The sequence below is a fragment of the Leucopleurus acutus genome, assembly GCF_964270905.1.
Source record: "Leucopleurus acutus genome assembly, chromosome: X".
Taxonomy (NCBI): Eukaryota; Metazoa; Chordata; class Mammalia; order Artiodactyla; family Delphinidae; genus Leucopleurus; species Leucopleurus acutus.
Window position 1 is genome coordinate 51,223,365 of NC_139148.1, and position 20,810 is coordinate 51,244,174.

The following is a 20,810-nucleotide window of genomic DNA, read 5'->3' on the forward strand; positions in this document are numbered from 1 at the left end:
TGCATTGGCAGGCGGATTCTTAACCATTGCACCACCAGGGAAGCCCGGTGAGAACATTTTAAATCTACTCTCGTAGCAACTTTCAAGTATACAATACAGTATTGTTAACTGTAGTCACCATGCTATACATTAGATCTCTGGAACTGTAACTGAAGGTTTGTACTCTTTGACCAACTTCTTTCTGTTTCCTGCACTCTACAGGTCTTGGTCTTGTTCTTTTAAGGGTAATTGCATGCTGATCTCCCTTGGACATAACTGCATGCAAAACACCTGGAAGAAAATAATAAGCATCTTAAGCGTAATACAACATAGTGATGCTAGTCTAGTGCTCTTGGATTGGGTGTTTTAATACTTTTAATCTAATTGCCAAGTTTTCTTCTTTCTAAGTCTTTATGGGAAAAAAAACAACTCACTAAAGCACTGTCCTATGGTAGGAGCCTTCCATCATCATGATCATGAAGGTTTGAAGGTAGAGGCAGAAATGAACACGTGTGCTTCTGACCTTGTTGATGCTTAATTTTTTGTCCTCATGAAAAGCTATACTTTAACAATTATTGTTAATATTATTATCTTAATGAAGAGGCTGAGCAGAAAGGGTCATTTGAAAAAGAAAAAGGTGTCCTCATCCCTCTCTAGTAAGTGGTACGAAGTCTGGTCCTCTGGCCCCTGCCTCTGATGGCCTCCTTTTCATTTTCCCCTGCAGTTCAGCTCTGGACTGTTGGAAACTATCACTGGTATCTCAAGCAAAGCCTGCCCTTCGGCACCTGTGGGAAGAGCGAGATTGTGTCCCTGATGTGGGGCCCAGTGACCCCATACCGGCTGTATGTTCTCTGTCAAGGCTGGCATTACCTCTGCTATGACTGGCACTGGACGACTGACCGGAGCTCAGGAGATAATTTAAGTGACATGGCAAATGTGGCTGTTGTTGATGGAAGTAAGGAGCTGAAAAGTGTGTCCATGGGCCTGCAAGGGGCCTGAGCCAGGAGCCTGCAGATGTGGTAGTTTGACTTAAACAGTGCAGGATTTTTATTTGATTGATTATTCTGGTTGTTTGGTTTGTTTTTACTTGCTTTGGTTTCGATTGGATGGGAACACCCTTAGGTGAGGCGTGTACTCCCCTGAGGACCATAGTCTCTCCTCTCCCCCCCCCCACATCCCTCAACTCCCTTTTCTACTACAACCATGGCCTTTACATATTTACTTGTCTGGGCTTTGAAGACATTGACATTTCTGACCCTGGGTGGAGAGGAAGACAACAGTAGGCTTGTGGCATTGGTGTGTCAGCCTTGTCTTTGTGCCCTGACAAAGCGTTCCGTTGACTCTCACACCACTCCATTGTGTTGCTTTGTTTTCTGATATAATGCTTGCTAATTATGTACCTTTCCAGTATCTTCAGTTCAAGTCACAGACATCTGCCTAGTACTCGGATTGGATTGGTGTTTTTTAATTAGGTTGAGGGCTTTTGTTTAGTGAGGGGAAAGAAACTAGGGAAAGTCAGTCTTTCCTGAATAGACAGTTTATTTATTGCTGATGACATAAAGGAAAACTTGCTTCTAAGATTGTAATGTGAGTTGGTGTACTAATTTATGTTCTATGTAGTGATCATAATACTGATTTTACAATCATATGTTCTGTATAGAGGACTTAAGCACATATGCCTTATTACCAGATCCATGTACAGGGAAGTGCTTTAAGGATTTTGGTTTATTCTGGCTTGGTTGCAGGCCCAGGTTTAAAGCTAGAACTCTGACCTTTTGGCCTGCTTGCCGTAGTCCCTGGCACCTGAAACTCCAAGCCCCGTGATGGACTGCTATAGGCCTGGAGGTGACAGTAGCCAGATATAGACAGATCTCTGACACTAACTTTCCTCCTCTACGCTGTATTTAAGCTTATTCATGATAAAAACACCAACAATTACTTTTAAGAATCGCTGTATATTTTCTCCCACCATTATTAGTTAGTGGTACTGTGCTGTTCAGTTGCCTTGTTTTACAAATTGAACATCCATGTGTCTAATCCTCTTTCTCTCTCGCATGCAGACAGGATATTGGTGACAGTCTTCTGGCAGAGTATGGTTCCACCTCCCATGTGCACCTACCGACTGCTGCTCCCACACCCTGTAGCTCAAATCATGTTCTCCACACACCCTAAAAAGAGTAACGACCTCGCTGTCCTAAATGCCAGTAACCAGATTTTTGTTTATAAATGTGGTATGTTCAAAAACTGTTATCAGGATGTTCTGAATCAAATCTCTCCTACACAAAAGCAAACTATAGTTTGGTGTTGCGTTGGCTCTAGGGCTTCGAAAAATTTTGAAGTTTATAATTAATATCATTATTACTGTGATGTTTAATTGACTTATAGGGTTTTTTGTGTGTTTGTGTGGGGGGCTTCAATCCTACTCTGGCTAATAAGAACAATTCTTTTTGCTTTGTTGAACTTGAAGGGTTAGTTATTTAAGAATAATTCTCAATCCTAGAAAGAACGTAGTATCTCATTACATCCTTAACATGTTTTACAGTTTTCATTGCCATTGCACATATTTTCAGTTGATCTCACAGCTTTCCTAGGAGCTATGTCAGAGGTGGAGTTTTTCTGTTTTATAGATGAGGAAACAGAATGCCAGAGGGTTTGCAGTCTGCTTGAGCAAGAAAGGACAAGGACCTCTACTTAGGTGTTTTAGCGTCTAATCTAGTTGTCCTTCCACAGTCCTGTTGCTCGCAGTTTCTAGTTGCTTTCCTGATGTACTTGGAGAACCTGTAATTTGTGAATTCTATGGTTGTATCGTAAGTTATACTGGCACATGGCAGTGGTAGCCTTGTTTTCAAATAAGTTTTGAATTCTCAGCCTGAAAGGTAGGCAGAAATTTAAGAAAGAGGTTGAGATGTGGTTATTTTCTAGATTGCTTTATTTGTAAAGTGGATTACCTTCTAGAACCCATTAAATGCAGGACCCCATATCCGTGGTATCAGGAAAAATGTTTGTAGCTTACTATGATAGTATTTGCATTTTTCCCCCTAGGTGATAGTCCAAGTGTAGACTCTACGGTGAAACTGGGAGCTGTGGGTGGAAATGGATTTAACATTTCTCTTAGAACACTTCATCAGGACAAGAGATACACGTAGGTTGTTCTTAGTTGCCTTGGAACTCTGGGCACAGAAGCAGCCAGCATTTAGTCCTAAATTCAGCCAACTGTTATTATCTTATCCTGTGCCTGTTGCTCAGTGGAACAAGAAGTAGATACAACACCTGGGCCCTGGTTTTTCAGCCTGGTTGGGGAAGTCAGTTACCTATATATCTGAATGTCATATATGCTGATGGGTGGCAATGGAGCATAAGTCTTAAGCTGACTTAGAACCCATTCCCCCACCATCCCTGGGGGGTTTTCAACAGGGAATATCCCGTGGGAAAGATGGAGATGCAGATGATAGAGCACAGTGCATTTGCCTACACAGATGAGGATACGTACATTGTTAATGTGCGGCTGACCTAATGCAGTCTCTAGTTTGTCTCATCCTACAGTGCAGAACTTTTGGCTGCTGTGTTTCGAGGCTCTCAGGTTGGAAATCAGAATGCATTTTCCTATGGAAACGATAGTATGAACAGTTGGATATAATTGAATACCTCAGGTACATTATAGGCATTGTAAAATGACCCAGAAGCCAAATTATTAATTATAAGTCCATTTCTGTGAGAATCCAGAATTTGATTCTGTTCTGTTTAATGAGCCCATGTTCTTTTTTTTTTTTACTTTCCACTTTATAACAAAGTGAACCAGCTATACATATACATATATCCCCATATCTCTTCCCTCTTGTGTCTCTGTCCCTCCCACCCTCCCTATCCCACCCATCTAGGTGGTCACAAAGCACTGAGCTGATCTCCCTGTTCTGTGCGACTGCTTCCCACTAGCTACTGATTTTACATTTGGTACTGTATATATGTACATGCAACTCTCTCACTTTGTCCCAGCTTACCATTCCGCCTCCCTGTGTCCTCAAGTCCATTTGCTAGTAGGTCTGCATCTTTATTCCCGTCCTGTCCCTAGGTTCTTCATGATCATTTTTTTTAGATTCCATATATATGTGTTAGCATTCGGTACTTGCTTTTCTCTTTATGACTTACTTCACTCTGTATGACAGACTCTAGGTCCATCCACCTCACTACGTATAACACAATTTCGTTCCTTTTTATGGCTGAGTAATATTCCATTGTATATATGTGCCACATCTTCTCTATCCATTCATCTGTCGATGGACACTTAGGTTGCTTCCATTTCTGTCCTGGCTATTGTAAATACAGCTGCAATGAACATTATGGTACATGACTCTTCTTGAATTATGGTTTTCTCAGGGTATATGCCCAGTAGTGGCATTGCTGGGTCGTATGGCAGTTCTATTTTTAGTTTTTGAAAGGACCTCCATACTGTTGTCCATAGTGGCTGTATCAATTTATATTCCCACCAACAGTGCAAGAGGGTTCCATTTTCTCCACACCCTCTCCAGCATTTATTGTTCGTAGATTTTTTGATGATGGCCATTCTGACTGGTGTGAGGCGATACCTCATTGTGGTTTTGATTTGCATTTCCCTAATGATTAATGATGTTGAGCATTCTTTCATGTATTTGTTGGCAATCTGTGTATCTTCTTTGGAGAAATGTCTATGTAGGTCTTCTGCCCATTTTTGGATTGGGTTGTTTTTTTCTTGTTATTGAGCTGCATGAGCTGCTTGTAAATTTTGGAGATTAATCCTATGTCAGTTGCTTCATTTGCAAATACTTTCTCCCATTCTGAGGGTTGTCTTTTGCTCTTGTTTATGGTTTCCTTTGCTGTGCAAAAGTTTTTAAGTTCCATTAGGTCCCATTTATTTATTTTTGTTTTTATTTCCACTCCTCTACGAGGTGGGTCAAAAAGGATCTTGCTGTGATTTAGGTCATAGTGTGTTCTGCCTATGTTTTCCTCTAAGAGTTTGATAGTGTCTGGCCTTCCATTTAGGTCTTTAATCCATTTTGAGTTTTTTTGTACGTATGGTGTTAGGGAGTGTTCTAATTTCATTCTTTTACATGTAGCTGTCCAGTTTTCCCAGCAGCACTTATTGAAGAGGCTCTCTTTTCTCCACTATATATTGTTGCCTCCTTTATCAAAGATAAGGTGACCATATGTGTGTGGGTTTATCTCTGGACTTTCTATCCTGTTCCATTGTCTATATTTCTGTTTTTGTGCCAGTACCATACTCTCTTGATTACTGTAGCTTTGTAGTATAGTCTGAAAACTGGGAGCCTGATTCCTCCAGCTCCGTTTATCGTTCTCAAGATTGCTTTGGCTGTTCGGGGTTTTTTATGTTTCCATACAAATTGTGAAATTTTTTGTTCTAGTGCTGTGAAAAATGCCATTGGTAGTTTGATGGGGATTACATTGAATCTGTAGATTGCTTTGAGTAGTATAGTCATTTCACAATGTTGGTTCTTCCAATCCAAGAACATGGTATATCTCTCCATCTATTTGTACCATCTTTAATTTTTTTCATCAGTGTCTTATAATTTTCTACATACAGGTCTTTTGTCTCCTTAGGTAGGTTTATTCCTGGATATTTTATTGTTTTTGTTGCAATGGTAAATGGGAGTGTTTTCTTAATTTCACTTTCAGATTATTCATCCTCAGTGTATAGGAATGCAAGAGATATCTGTGCATTAATTTTGTATCTTTCTCATTTACCAAATTCATTGATTAGCTCTAGTAGTTTTCTGGTAGCATCTTTAGGATTCTCTCTGTATAGTATCATGTCATCTGCAAACAGAGACAGCTTTACTTCTTCTTTCCCAACTTGGATTCCTTTTATTTCTTTTTCTTCTCCAATTGCTGTGGCTAAAACTTCCAAAACTATTTTGAATAATCCTGGTGAGTGTGGGCAACATTATCTTGTTGTTGATCTTAGCGGAAAAGGTTTCAGTTTTTCACCATTGAGGACGATGTTGGCTGTGGGCTTGTCATATATGGCCTTTATTATCTTGAGGTGAGTTCCCTCTGTGCCTGATTTCTGGAGGTTTTGTATCATAAGTGGGTGTTGAATTTTGTCAAAAGCTTTCTCTGCATCTATGAGATGATCATATGGTGTTTCTCCTTCAGTTTGTTAATATGGTGTATCCCACTGATTGATTTGCGTATATTGAAGAATCCTTGCATTCCTGGAGTAAACCCCACTTGATCATATTGCATGATCATTTTAATGTGCTGTTGGATTCTGTTTGTTAGTATTTTGTTGAGGATTTTTGAATCTATGTTCATCAGGGTTATTGGCCTGTAGTTTTCTTTCTTTGTGACATATTTGTCTGGTTTTGATATAAGGGTGATGGTGGCCTCGTAGAAAGAGTTTCAGAGTGTTCCTCCCTCTGCTATATTTTGGAAGAGTTTGAGAAGGATAGGTGTTAGCTCTTCTCTAAACGGTTGATAGGATTCGCCTGTGAAGCCATCTGGTCCTGGGCTTTTGTTTCTTGGAAGATTTTTAATCACAGTTTTAATTTGAGTGCTTATGATGGGACTGTTCATATAATCTATTTCTTCCTGGTTCAGTTTTGGAAAGTTGTGCATTTCTAAGAATTTGTCCATTTCTTCCAGGTTGTCCATTTTATTGGCATAGAGTTGCTTCTAGTAATCTCTCATGATCCTTTGTATACCTGCAGTGTCAGTTGTTACTTCTCCTTTTCCATTTCTTTTTTTTTTAACATCGTTATTGGGGTATAATTGCTTTACAATGGTGTGTTAGTTTCTGCTTATTAACAAGGTGAATCAGTTATACATATACATATGTTCCCATAGGTCTTCCCTCTTGCATCTCCCTCCCTCCAACCCTCCCTATCCCACCCCTCCAGGCTGTCACAAAGCACCGAGCCAATATCCCTGTGCCATGCGGCTGCTTGCCACTAACTATCTACCTTAATACGTTTGTTAGTGTGTATATGTCCATGACTCTCTCTCGCCCTGTCGCAGCTCACCCTTCGCCCTCCCCATATCCTCAAGTCCGTTCTCCAGTAGGTCTACGTCTTTATTCCTGTCTTACCCCTAGGTTCTTCATGACATTTTTCTTTCTTAAATTCCATATATATGTGTTAGCATACGGTATTTGTCTTTCTCTTTCTGACTTACTTCACTCTGTATCACAGACTCTAGGTCTATCCACCTCATTACAAATAGCTCAATTTCGTTTCTTATTATGGCTGAGTAATATTCCATTGTATATATGTGCCACATCTTCTTTATGCATCCATCCGATGATGGGCACTTTAGGTTGTTTCCATCTCTGGGCTATTGTAAATAGAGCTGCAATGAACATTTTGGTACATGACTCTTTTTGAATTTTGGTTTTCTCAGGGTATATGCCCAGTAGTGGGATTGCTGGGTCATATGGTAGTTCTATTTGTAGTTTTTTAAGGAACCTCCATACTGTTCTCCATAGTGGCTGAACCAATTCACATTCCCACCAGCAGTGCAAGAGTGTTCCCTTTTCTCCACACCCTCTCCAGCATTTATTGTTTCTAGATTTTTTGATGATGGCCATTCTGACTGGTGTGAGATGATATCTCATTGTAGTTTTGATTTGCATTTCTCTAATGATTAATGATGTTGAGCATTCTTTCATGTGTTTGTTGGCAGTCTGTATATCTTTTTTGGAGAAATGTCTATTTAGGTCTTCTGCCCATTTTTGGATTGGGTTGTTTGTTTTTTTGTTATTGAGCTGCATGAGCTGCTTGTAAATTTTGGAGGTTAATCCTTGGTCAGTTGCTTTATTTGCAAGTATTTTCTCCCATTCTGAGGCTTGTGTTTTGGTCTTGTTTATGGTTTCCTTTGCTGTACAAAAGCTTTGAAGTTTCATTAGGTCCCATTTGTTTATTTTTGTTTTTATTTCCATTACTCTAGGAGGTGGGTCAGAAAGGATCTTGCTGTGATTTATGTCATAGAGTGTTCTGCCTATGTTTTCCTCTAAGAGTTTGATAGTTTCTGGCCTTACATTTAGGTCTTTAATCCATTTTGAGCTTATTTTTGTGTATGGTGTTAGGGAGTGATCTAATCTCATACTTTTACATGTACCTGTCCAGTTTTCCCAGCACCACTTATTGAAGAGGCTGTCCTTTCTCCACAGTACATTCCTGCCACCTTTATCAAAGATAAGGTGTCCATATGTGCGTGGGTTTATATCTGGGCTTTCTATCCTGTTCCATTGATCTATCTTTCTGTTTTTGTGCCAGTACCATACTGTCTTGATAACTGTAGCTTTGTAGTATAGTCTGAAGTCAGGGAGCCTGATTCCTCCAGTTCCTTTTTTCGTTCTCAAGATTGCTTTGGCTATTCGGGGTCTTTTGTGTTTCCATACAAATTGCAAAATTTTTTGTTCTGGTTCTGTGAAAAATGCCAGTGGTAGTTTGATAGGGATTGCATTGAATCTATAGATTGCTTTGGGTAGTAGAGTCATTTTCACAATGTTGATTCTTCCAATCCAAGAACATGGTATATCTCTCCATCTATTTGTATCATCTTTAATTTCTTTCATCAGCGTCTTATAATTTTCTGGAAACAGGCCTTTTGTCTCCTTAGGTAGGTTTATTCCTAGATATTTTTTCTTTTTGTTGCAATGGTAAATGGGAGTGTTTTCTTGATTTCACTTTCAGATTTTTCATCATTAGTATATAGGAATGCCAGAGATTTCTGTGCATTAATTTTGTATCCTGCCACTTTACCAAATTCATTGATTAGGTCTACTAGTTTTCTGGTAGCATCTTTAGGATTCTCTATGTATAGGATCATGTCATCTGCAAACAGTGACAGCTTTACTTCTTTTCGATTTGGATTCCTTTTATTTCCTTTTCTTCTCTGATTGCTGTGGCTAAAACTTCCAAAACTATGTTGAATAAGAGTGGTGAGAGTGGGCAACCTTGTCTTGTTCCTGATTTTAGTGGAAATGCTTTCAGTTTTTCACCATTGAGGATGATGTTTGCTGTGGGCTTGTCATATATGGCCTTTATTATGTTGAGGAAAGTTCCCTCTATGCCTACTTTCTGCAGGGTTTTTTATCATAAATGGGTGTTGAATTTTGTCAAAAGCTTTCTCTGCATCTATTGAGATGATCATATGGTTTTTCTCCTTCAATTTGTTAATATGGTTTATCACATTGATAGATTTGCATATATTGAAGAATCCTTGCATTCCTGGAATAAACCCCACTTGATCATGGTGTATGAGCCTTTTAATGTGTTGTTGGATTCTGTTTGCTAGCATTTTGTTGAGGATTTTTGCATCTATGTTCATCAGTGATATTGGCCTGTAGTTTTCTTTCTTTGTGACATCCTTGTCTGGTTTTGGTATCAAGGTGATGGTGGCCTCGTAGAAGGAATTTGGGAGTGTTCCTCCCTCTGCTATATTTTGGAAGAGTTTGAGAAGGATAGGTGTTACCTCTTCTCTAAATGTTTGATAGAATTTGCCTGCGAAGCCATCTGGTCCTGGGCTTTTGTTTGTTGGAAGATTTTAAATCACAGTTTCAATTTCAGTGCTTGTGATTGGTCTGTTCATATTTTCTAATTCTTCCTGATTCAGTCTTGGCAGGTTGTGCATTTCTAAGAATTTGTCCATTTCTTCCAGGTTGTCCATTTTATTGGCATAGAGTTGCTTGTAGTAATCTCTCATGATCTTTTGTGTTTCTGCAGTGTCAGTTGTTACTTCTCCTTTTTCATTTCTAATTCTATTGATTTGAGTCTTCTCCCTTTTTTTCGTGATGAGTCTGGCTAACGTTTTATCAATTTTGTTTATCTTCTCAAAGAATCAGCTTTTAGTTTGATTGATCTTTGCTATCATTTTCTTCATTTTTTTCCATTTATTTCTGATCTGATCTTTATGATTTCTTTCCTTCTGCTAACTTTGGGGTTTTTTATTCTTCTTTCTCTAATTGCTTTAGGTGTAAGGTTAGGTTGTTTGTTTGAGATGTTTCTTGTTTCTTAAGGTAGGATTGTAGTGCTATAATCTTCCCTCTTAGAACTGCTTTTGCTGCATCCCATAGGTTTTGGGTCATTTTGCTTTCGTTGTCATTTGTTTCTAGGTAGTTTTTGATTTCCACTTTGATTTCTTCAGTGATCTCTTGGTTATTAAGTAGTGTGTTGTTTCGCCTCCCTGTGTTTGCATTTCTTACAGATTTTCTCCTATAATTGATATCCAGTCTCATAGCATTGTGGTCGGAAAAGATACTTGATACAATTTCAGTTTTCTTAAATTTACCAAGGCTTGTTTTGTGACACAACATATGATCTGTCTGGGAGAATGTTCCATGAGGAGTTGACAAGGAAGTGTAATCTGTTGTTTTTAGATGGAATGTCCAATAAATATCAATTAAGTCCATCTTGTTTAATGCGTCATTTAAAGCTTGTGTTTCCTTATTTATTTTCATTTTGGATGTTCTTTCCATTGGTGAAAGTGGGTTGTTAACGTCCCCTACTATGATCGTGTTACTGTGGATTTCCCCTTTTATGGCTGTTAGTATTTGCCTTATGTATTGAGGTTCTCCTATGTTGGGTGCATGAATATTTACAATTGTTATATCTTCTTCTTGGATCGATCCCTTGATCATTAGGTAGTGTCCTTCTTTGTCCCTTGTAATAGTCTTTGTTTTAAAGTCTATTTTGTCTGATATGAGAATTGCTACTCCAGCTTTCTTTTGGTTTCCATTTGCATGGAATATCTTTTTCCATCCCCTCGCTTTCAGTCTGTATGTGTCCCTAGGTCTGAAGTGGTCTCTTGTAGACAGCATATATACTGGTCTTGTTTTTGTATCCATTCAGCCAGTCTATGTCTTTTGGTAAGAGCGTTTAGTCCATTTACATTTAAGGTAATTATCGATATGTATGTTCCTATTCCCATTTTCTTGATTGTTTTGGGTTTGTCATTGTAGGTCTTTTCCTTCTCTTGTGTTTCCTGCCCAGAGAAGTTCCTTTAGCATTTGTTGTAAAGCTGGTTTGGTGGTGCTGAACTCTCTCAGCTTTTGCTTGTCTGTAAAGGTTTTAATTTCTCCATCAAATATGAATGAAATCCTTGCTGGGTAGAGTAATCTTGGTTGTAGGATTTTCCCTTTCATCACTTTAAATATGTCCTGCCACTCCCTTCTGGCTTGCCGAGTTTCTGCTGAAAGATCAGCTGTTAACCTTATAGGGATTCCTTTGTGTGCTATTTGTTGTTTTTCCCTTGCTGCCTTCAATATTTTTTCTTTCTATTTAATTGTTGATTGTTTGATTAATATGTGTTGTGGCGTGTTTCTCCTTGGATTTATCCTTTATGGGAATCTCTGTGCTTCCTGGACTTGATTTACTATTTCCTTTCCCATATTAGGGAAATTTTCAACTGTAATCTCTTCAAGTATTTTCTCAGTCCCTTTCTTTCTCTCTTCTTCTTCTGGGACCCCTATAATTCGAATGTTGTTGTGTTTAATGTTGTCCCAGAGGTCTCTGAGACTGTCCTCAATTCTTTTCATTCTTTTTTCTTTATTCTGTTCTGCAGTCTTATTTCCACCATTTTGTCTTCCATGTCACTTATCTGTTCTTCTGCCTCATTTATTCTGCTATTGATCCCTTATAGAGAATTTTTAATTTCATTTATTGTGTTTTCATCATTGCTTGTTTGCTCTTTAGTTCTTCTAGTTCCTTGTCAAACGTTTCTTCTGTTTTCTCCTTTCTATTTCCAAGATTTTTGATCATCTTTACTATCATTACTCTGAATTCTTTTTCAGGTAGACTTCCTATTTCCTCTTCATTTGTTTGGTCTGATGAGTTTTTATCTTGCTCCTTCATCTGCTGTGTGGTTCTTTGTCTTCTCATTTTGTTTAAATTACTGTGTTTGGGGTCTCCTTTTCACAGGCTACCGGTTCATAGTTCCCATTGTCCGTGGTGTCTGCCCCCAGTGGTTAAGGTTGGTTCAGTGGGTTGTGTAGGCATCCTGGTGGAGGGGACTAGTACCTGTGTTCTGGTGGATGAGGCTGGATCTTGTCTTTCTGGTGGGCAGTTCCGCCTCTGGTGGTGTTTTTTGGGGGGTCTGTGATCTGATTATGACTTTAGGCAGCCTCTCTGCTTTTGGGTGGTGTTTTGTTCCTGTCTTGCTAGTTGTTTGTCATGGGGTGTCCAGCACTGTAGGTTGTTGGTCATTGAGTGGAGCTGGGTCTTGGCCTTGAGATGGAGATCTCTGGGAGATTTTCACCGTTTGATATTATGTGGATCTGGGAGGTCTCTGGTGGACCAATGTCCTGAACTCAGATTTCCCACATCAGAGCCACAGGCCTGCCACCTGGCCGGAGCACCTAGACCCTGTCATCCACACGGCTAAGAAGAAAAGGGAGAAGAAAAGAAAGAAAGAAAGAGAGAGGGGGGAGGGAGGGAGAGAGAGAGAGAGAGAGAAGCAAAGACAGAAAGAAAGAAAGAAAGAAAAAATATAATAAAGTTGTTAAGATAAAAACAAAAAATAATTATTAAAAATTAATTTAAAAAAAGGAAAGAAAGAAAGAAGAGTGCAACCAAAGCAAAAAACAAATCCACCAATGGTAACAAGTGCTAAAAACTATACTAAAAAAAATGGACAGACAGAACCCTAGGACAGATGGTAAAAGCAAAGCTATACAGACAAAATCACACACAGAAGCATACACATGCACACTCACAAAATGAGAATAAGGCAAAAAATATATATATATCCTTGCTCCGAAAGTCCACCACCGCAATTTGGGATGATTCATTGTCTATTCAGGTATTCCACAGATGCAGGGTACATCGATTTGAGTGTGGAGATTTAATCTGCTACTCCTGAGGCTGCTGGGAGAGGTTTCCCTTTCTCTTCTTTATTCGCACAGCCCCTGGGGTTCAGCTTTGGATTTGGCCCCACCTCTGCATGTAGGTCGCCTGAGGTCATCTGTTCCCGCTCAGACCAGATGGGGTTAAAGGAGTAGCTTATTAGGGGGCTATGGCTCACTCAAGCTGGGGAGTGGGGGCTAGTGGGCAGGGAGGGAGGGCGGGGTGCGGAATGCAGTCCGAGCCTGTGGCAGCAGAGGCCGTCATGACATTGCACCAGCCTGAGACATGCTGTGTGTTCTCCCGGGAAGTTGTCCCTGGATCACGGGACCCTGACAGTGGCGGGCTACACAGGCTCCTGGGAGGGGAGGTGTGGATAGTGACCTGTGCTTGCACACAGGCTTCTTGGTGGCTGCAGGAGCAGCCTTAGCATTTCATGCGCATCTCTGGGTTCCTCGCTGATAGCTTTGGCTTGTGCCCATCTCTGGAGCTCCTTTAGGTGGCGCTCATAATCCCCTCTCCTCGTGCACCGTGAAATAAAGAGGCAAGAAAAAGTCTCTTGCCTCTTCGGCAGCTCCAGACCTTGTCCCCGGACACACTCCCGCCTAGCTGTGGTGCACTAGCCCCCTTCAGGCTGTGTTCATGCAGCCAACCCCAGTCCTCTCCCTGAGATCCGACCTCCGAAGCTGGAGCCTCAGCTCCCAGCCCCCACCTACCCTGATGGGTGAGCAGACAAGCCTCGCAGGCTGGTGAGTGCTGGCCGGCACCCATCCTCCGTGAGGGAATCTCTCCACTTTGCCCTCCGCACCCCTGTTGCTGCGCTGTCCTCCGTGGCTCTGAAGCTTCCCCCCTCCAAGCCCATGTTCTTAATTACTGCACTACTTTGTCTCCTGGGAACATTTATTTCTAAATTAATGGGAATAATGAGCCAATAACTGAATATAACAAATAATATGTTTCTTAAATGTCATTATATGCAATATATTTAATAAATGAATATATTTCCTACCTGTGTATGATTTGGGAGCTGTCTGTATAATGCTTAGTAATTTTTCAAAGAGCATGTACATGGATTATTTCACTTCACAGACTTGAAAGTTTAGAGGACAGATTTAAGGCAAACTAGAAAGCGTGAGGCAACTGAGAATATAGTTTCACGTTTTAAAAGATTGTGAGAAGGATAGCTCTAAGTCATTTAGAGAAGATTTCATGAAGGGCATAAATAAATTACCTTGAACTTTGAAAAAGAGAGAGGTTTAGGATTGCCAGAGAAGGATTGAGAATGTTGGGTGTGGTGGGCAGAAGAGTGTCAGTGAGAACCCGAGGCAGGAGTGCTCCTGTGTGGGGCTGAATGCAGTGGAGAGACTGAGTCCAGGGAGAGCTGGTTGAATAGGAAGATCAGACTAGTGCCTCAGCTTCTTCAGTGCCCGCTGAGGATCTGCTGCTTGAGCTAAAAGGCAGGAAGTAGCCATTGTGAGTTGCCGCGTGAAGTAGCCCTCCTCCAGTGTCTGAATGCTACAGGAGGAAGGCATTAGCAGCAAAGAAATCATCTCCCAAACTAATTACTCATTTTGATATGAGATGCTTAGGAAAGGATCCATTCAACTGAGGCCTAAATATCTGCTGGAGCTTGGTTTGAATGCTGGTAAGTGGTAACAATGAAACACTCCTGGGGTTTATTAGTGTAGGACCTGGGGCAGTCAGTTTTTCTTCTGTAGTCAGTTTCTTGAAATGTTCTCTTCAAATCTAAAGATCTCAGAGTATAAGGTACTTAATTTTAAATACTAGAAAAACATATTCTTAAGCAAGGCAAACATTATTTTTGGATTTTCTAGTATTGGGCATTACCTCAGGTTTTGTCCCTCCAAATAAGGAGTTGACTGTATATAAAGTGGTTCATTCTTCATTCAGGAAAATCTCGGTGATGTTGAAGTCTTACTCATGTTTTGAAAATTCTTCAATATTTAAAACAGAATTCAGTTTGAGAAGAGTGAAGATGAAGAAGTAAACCAACTGAAGCTCAGCCTTCTCACCTGGGTTCAGGAAGACGTTTTCCTGGCTGTGAGCCACAGTCAGTCCACCCCAAGCTCTGTCATTCACCATCTGACTGTGGCCCCTTCTGAGATGGATAACAAGCAGGGACAGCTCAATATTAGGCATTCCAACAATTCCCTGTATTCCATGTGTTAATATATGGATAGAGTTAGGCTTCTGTCTTTTATGAGCCTAGGACTTTATTTTTTTTTTTTACTTCCACTGAGCAGAGTTGAGGGGCAGTGGCTTCCTTTTTAGACATACTTAGCAAGAGGGTTAAGTCTAGTTTTTAGTCTTGTCAAAATATAGATTAAAATGCATCAAGAATTGGTGAAAAATAGCACAAATACCAATAGATGAGGCAAAACATTTTTAAGGTGTGTTAAGAATTTTAATTCAGCTTATACTTACATTCCAGCAGAGTAATTATTAGCCTATGAGAATTAGCCACTCTAATTACCCTTGTTAGTTATTAAAATCAATTATGAGATCTATATATATGCACTTCATTTTGATTTAGTGGCTTCAAAATACTTCTTCCGGCCTCCTATACATTTTGTTTGGCACTTGATTGCATTTATTACTAGAAAGCCTCTTCTATTTTTCTTTGCTAAAATTTCATAGCTCCCTGGCCCTGAGTTTCATTTTGATTCCTGACTGCATCTTTGTCACGTAACAGGTTTCATTAATGGATGCTGTTTTCTGTATTGCAAGCCCTGTTGTGCAGCAGATAGCATTGTCTGGACAGCTCCGAGAAATCCTCAGGTTTCTAGTGTCAAAACTCGGCACCTTAGGCATACATTGATAGTAATCCCCAGATTCACATGTAATTAAAGGTCTACTGGTTAGCTTGAAGTTTTGAAAACCGTTGTTGCAAAATTAGGAACCTGTCTTTATTGTATACATAAAGCATATTCCAAATGCAGTCATTAACTTCTAATCTTTGAATGATAATGCTTCATGTTTTTAAAAAGTATTTATTTATTTTTGATTTATTTTGGCTGCGCCAGGTCTTAGTTGCGGCACACAGGATCTTTTCTAGTTGTGGCATGCGGTATCTAGTTCCCCAACCAGGGATTGAACCCGGGCTCCCTGCATTGGGAGTGTGGAGTCTTAACCACTGGACCACGAGGGAAATCCCAATAATGCTTCATATTTTTAAGAAGGTTTTGTGAATATGTCTGGATGCAGAATATGTGCTAGCTGCATGCAGACTTAACAGGGCTTCCTTTGGAAAACAGAGCAATTTACATTAGAAATGCCTAAATTATGCATGTTTCTACTACTCCAAATTTGAAGTTTTTTTTATCATTATCTTGTAAAAGGTAGATGCCGTCATCTCATTTGCTGTAAAGGAAGTGAGAAGTCATTTAAAATATATTTCTGCTGCTTTGACTTTTGTTTCTCAAAGAAGACTGTTTTGTTCATGCAAAATGTTAATGTCTTTGATGAATATGTAGTCCCCCAATCAGCTTATAGCTTACATTTACTATAGCTTGTGCTTTGTAAAAGGTACTCTTTTAAGTGCATTTCCTATATTAATTCACTTATTTCTCACAATACCTCTCTGAAGTATGTACTGTTTGGCGCCCTTATTGTACAGCTGAGGCAGCTGAGGCACAGAGCAGTTTAAGTAACTTGCCTGAGATAACGCAGGTGGAGCCAGAATCCAACTCTAGCCATTGCACCTCCAGAGTCTATTCCCTTAACTTGTCAGATAATTTATCCTCCCCAAATTTGTGGCATTTTGGGGTTTTTTGTAGATTTGTTAAGAACTCTTTGAATAAATGTTAGCATTGGCACCATTTGCTTTTATCGTACCTCTTCCACTTCCTTTAAGACATGTCTACTCTTGGTTCGTTGACTCAGGAAAAACTAAAATGGCAATAACAGATTCCCCTCTTCCCATTAAGGGAGACCCACAGATTTCTATGCATGAATATAATAGCAATAGAGGTATTAAGTGTGCTCACTTTCCTACAGATTCACTGCTTTATTTAATGCAGTAAATTGAAATAAGTTGCAATAAGTTATATAAAGTTTCTGCCAGAATAGGAGTGATGACCTCACAATGTAGACACCTAGTTTATTGACATTGTGGAAAATAATGTCATGTGACAGGTAATTGCTTTACTAGGGCTTGCACTTGCAATAGTTTATCTATTAGTGTGTATATACATATGGGTGTGCATTTATTATATTTATGTTATATTGAAATAGGCAGTGCAGCACCAAAGGAAAATTATATCTTTTTCTGTTTTGCAAAATCAATGAAATGTCAGTACTTTTGAGAAAAATGGTCTGTTCAAGCCTTCCTCATTTCCCTTTTCTTTTTTTTTTTTTTACTCTTGTCAGTTCATCGGTGACAGTGGATGGGGTCATAATCCGTCTGTGCTGCAACTCCAAGACCAAGTCAGTAGCACTGCAGGTGGCTGGTGGTCAGATAATTAAGTACCTTTGGGGTGAGTATCAAAATGTTAGGAAAGCATGTTTATGGCTTACGTAGATATTTAATTCTTGAGCATATATACTTGTATCTTATCAGTGCTGCGGTGGTTATTAGGTCTTTTAACTACCCTGAAAAACTATCCCTAATCTATAGAGTGGAATTAGCAGGTGTGTTCTCCCTGTATTTTCTCTTGTAATGAACTGGAGTACTTTAATGAGTTTCTGAAACACATTTGGAAAGTGATTTAAATTGCATGTTAAGCATTTTAGCAAGTATTAGTGTAACAGTTTTTTGTGTTTTTTTGTTTTTTACAAAGAGAAGATCAGCTCTTGGTAAACCACATCTGCCAATCCTGCAGAATCACCCTCTCTGGCTGTTGAACCATGGAAGAACCCTGGTGAATTTCTTGTTCGATTTCCTTATCTGTGCGCACAGACCGAATTGGCCATGATTGGAGGAGAGGTAAGTAAACACAAGGCAGAAAAACTTACCACTTAGAGCAGTGACCCAGAAAGTGATAGCATTAAGTAGAAAGAGTGTGTGCTTTGGAGGTGGACCTGAGTGTCCACTAAATCTCAAGGCAACAATGAGAAGTTACTCACTGTCAACAATGAGAAGTTTCCTGAGTCTCAGCCTCTCAATCTCTGAAATGGGATTAAGAGATTGCCTGGCATGTAGTTAGTTGATTCCTTTCCTTGGAAGTATAAATTCAAAAATAGAAAAATGCAACTGGCAGACATTTATCTCCAGTTGTACACAACATTCAAAGTTAGTTTTATAAGTAACTTTTGGGGACAACAGAAATGTAATCTTGAAACTAGTATTCAGTAGGTTATCATTCATCAAATATTAGAATGCCTATAATTGTGGCAGGTGGTAGGACACAGTGGTTACAAAACCAAACAGCTGACTAATTCCTGCCCTTCTGGAATTTTTAATCTATCAATACGGGTATGGCTGTCCCTTCTGATAGGAGAATGAAGTAAATGAGCAGGGTGTAATGGTAGAGAATAGAGAAGTGTTTGAGGCTAGTTAGAGGATGGTAGCTGTGAGGATGGGGAGACCAACTTTTGGTGGTCTGGGAAAGCCTCTAGGAGGTGGTGGTGTATGTGCTGAGTGTGAAGAAAAAGAAAGCTCTATCTCTGAGAAAGGGAGAGTGTTCCAGGGAGGAGGAACTGTACCTACTGTGAGCTTAGAAAGAGCTCAGCTTATTCCAGGAACCTAATGGAAGCCATGGCTAGACCTTAGTGATAGGCCATGGGAAGGAGTGTGGCTTTGCTCATTTAACATAGATTGGGAAACTGATGATTTTAATCAGGGAGTAGTGTGATGTGCTTCATGGTTTGAAAGGTTATTCTGGCTGCCCAGTAGAGAGTAGGTTGAAAGGGACGAGAGTTGAAGTGGCTGTGAGTGGAGGCAGTGAGGGCCGAAAGGTGATATGTTTGAGACATGCGTAGGAGATAGAAATGGCAGGGCTTGCTGATGCACTGGATGCGCCATAGTCCACTTTGCACTAGACCAACCACATCTTAGGCATCTTAAGTCCCCATTGCAAGGACCTAGATGTGAAATCATAGGGCAATGGAGCCATGTAATAGAAGAGTTTGGTTTAACTAGTTTGGTTAGAATTGTTTGTAATTTCATATTTTATTTCTTTGAAGGAATGTGTCCTTGGCCTGACTGACAGATGTCGCTTTTTCATCAGTGACACTGAGGTATCAAGGCTTGTTCTGACACTGGATCTTTCTCAGTCTTGGCTCCAGGTAATATAGCTAACTCTCCCCTTTGCCTCCCCGACCTTTTGTAGGTTGCTTCAAATATCACATCATTTGCAGTATATGGTGAGTTTTTATTGTTAATGACTCATTCCCATACTTAACACTGTTTTTGCCTGAGAGATGCTTCATTGAAAAGTAAGTTTTCAGTGTATGAAATAGAAAATAGTCCCTGCTGTAATATCATTTGTGCTTTGAAGTCTTGATGACTTAAGATTGTTGCATACAATTTGTTGCTGTTTATCATGGAGTCCTAGACTGGAGAAAACTTTTCAAGTTCATTTACTTAGCCCCTAATCTCAACATAATATCTCAGTTGAATCACTCCACACCAGTTAGCACAGAGGAGGTCCTTCCTTAAGCAGCACATCCTAAGGTAAACAAAAATTTTCAGGAAATTTTTTAATATAACTAATATTTTACTTTGAATTACCATGTAGGCACCAAACTGGCAATATGCTCAATCTTCTTTGTAATCTTTCTTTTCTCACTGTGGCAACCCTCTATTGTATATCTGAAGGACTCCATCTCATGGTTTGTAGGAAATCGGCCGCACTTTTTTCTGTGTTCCATGCCCACCCCACCCAGTGTGTATGTGTGTGCATGCACACAATTTTCTTATGAAAATAAAAATAGCCTATTTATTTGCTTTGCTTCTATTGATAACTTGGAAACAGGGAATCTTTCACTGATACGATCATAGCTTTATCCATACAAGAAGACAGAGAGAAGCTACCCAGTCCTCCCTGTGTTTTCCATATCAGTTGAGAAGTTGTGTATGGGCATGTGCATGAGGGCTCTGTGAGAGAGCACAAGATTCTGGGATAAGGTTGTTTATCAGAGGGGCTAATGGTCTTGAGGCTGAGTGAGAGAGCAGTGTGGCTTAGTTGTTAATTGCTTCCTTCTACTTTGGATAATGTGCAGTTTCAGCTGCAGTTAATGGAGAGTGGCTTGTCCTGTGTCTAATGGGGAATCTCTGCGGAAGGTGGAGAGGGGTTCATGCATTGTCACTGTTGTGCCCCAGGACACAAAGCTTATATTACAGGTAAGCTGATTTTTCAGGCTATATTTCTGATAGTCATTTGGCAGTAAATACCAAACAGAATTCTTGTGGATTATATTTTAGGCTCTCTTACCATTTGTATTAATTTATTATAAGCCTTTCCTTGCTAAGTTCTCTGTTAGCTTTATACAAAGGAATGTTAATACAGGCTCTGCCCAGTAAGGCTAAGAGGGAAACTTCTCTTAAAAGTCAAAATAAATTTTGAACACAACTAAATTTTGCCAAAAGTATGCTCATTTGACAGTGTTGTATTAGTTCTCTAAGAAGAGTTAGGTAAAGTTGTATATCCTGGGTATTTAATTTTTTTCTATTTAATTAAAAATGTTATTGATTTGATTTATTTATTTTAAGATGCCAAGGGGAAACTTAGAAGTTATTCATCATCGAGCCCTGATTTTAGCTCAAATTCAGAAGTGGTTGGGCAAGTAAGTACCATGTATATGATTAGTTAGCTTATTGTTATGACTTATGTGTGAAGACAGCAAGTATTCCATTAAGATTTTTAAAACTTAAAAGTCTTTAAATCTTTTATTACATATGTCTTCAATCAGATTCTCAGAGGTTCACTTTTTGTCACACTTTGCTTCTTATATCGTATGGTGTAATAGACATTCCTAGCAGAAGGAATCATGAGGCTCATTGTATGAAACAGGGCTTCCTAGCCTAAGGGGAACCATATG

At 39.6% G+C, this 20,810-nt stretch overlaps 1 protein-coding gene across 1 annotated transcript in view; it reads left to right on the plus strand.

Annotated features, from left to right (window-relative positions):
- LOC309978005 (elongator complex protein 1-like) overlaps window positions 1-20,559 on the plus strand; it is a gene marked incomplete at both ends in the record, with an annotated part of 35,318 nt that extends 14,759 nt beyond the window's left edge. Inside the window, 11 exon segments of the mRNA XM_082864376.1 lie at window positions 704-934; window positions 2,040-2,210; window positions 3,022-3,121; window positions 14,783-14,965; window positions 17,199-17,305; window positions 17,651-17,754; window positions 18,954-19,007; window positions 19,100-19,168; window positions 19,172-19,218; window positions 20,013-20,112; window positions 20,482-20,559. Coding sequence (XP_082720502.1) covers window positions 704-934; window positions 2,040-2,210; window positions 3,022-3,121; window positions 14,783-14,965; window positions 17,199-17,305; window positions 17,651-17,754; window positions 18,954-19,007; window positions 19,100-19,168; window positions 19,172-19,218; window positions 20,013-20,112; window positions 20,482-20,559 — 1,244 coding nt within the window.
- Between the last annotated feature and the right edge of the window lie 251 nt (window positions 20,560-20,810).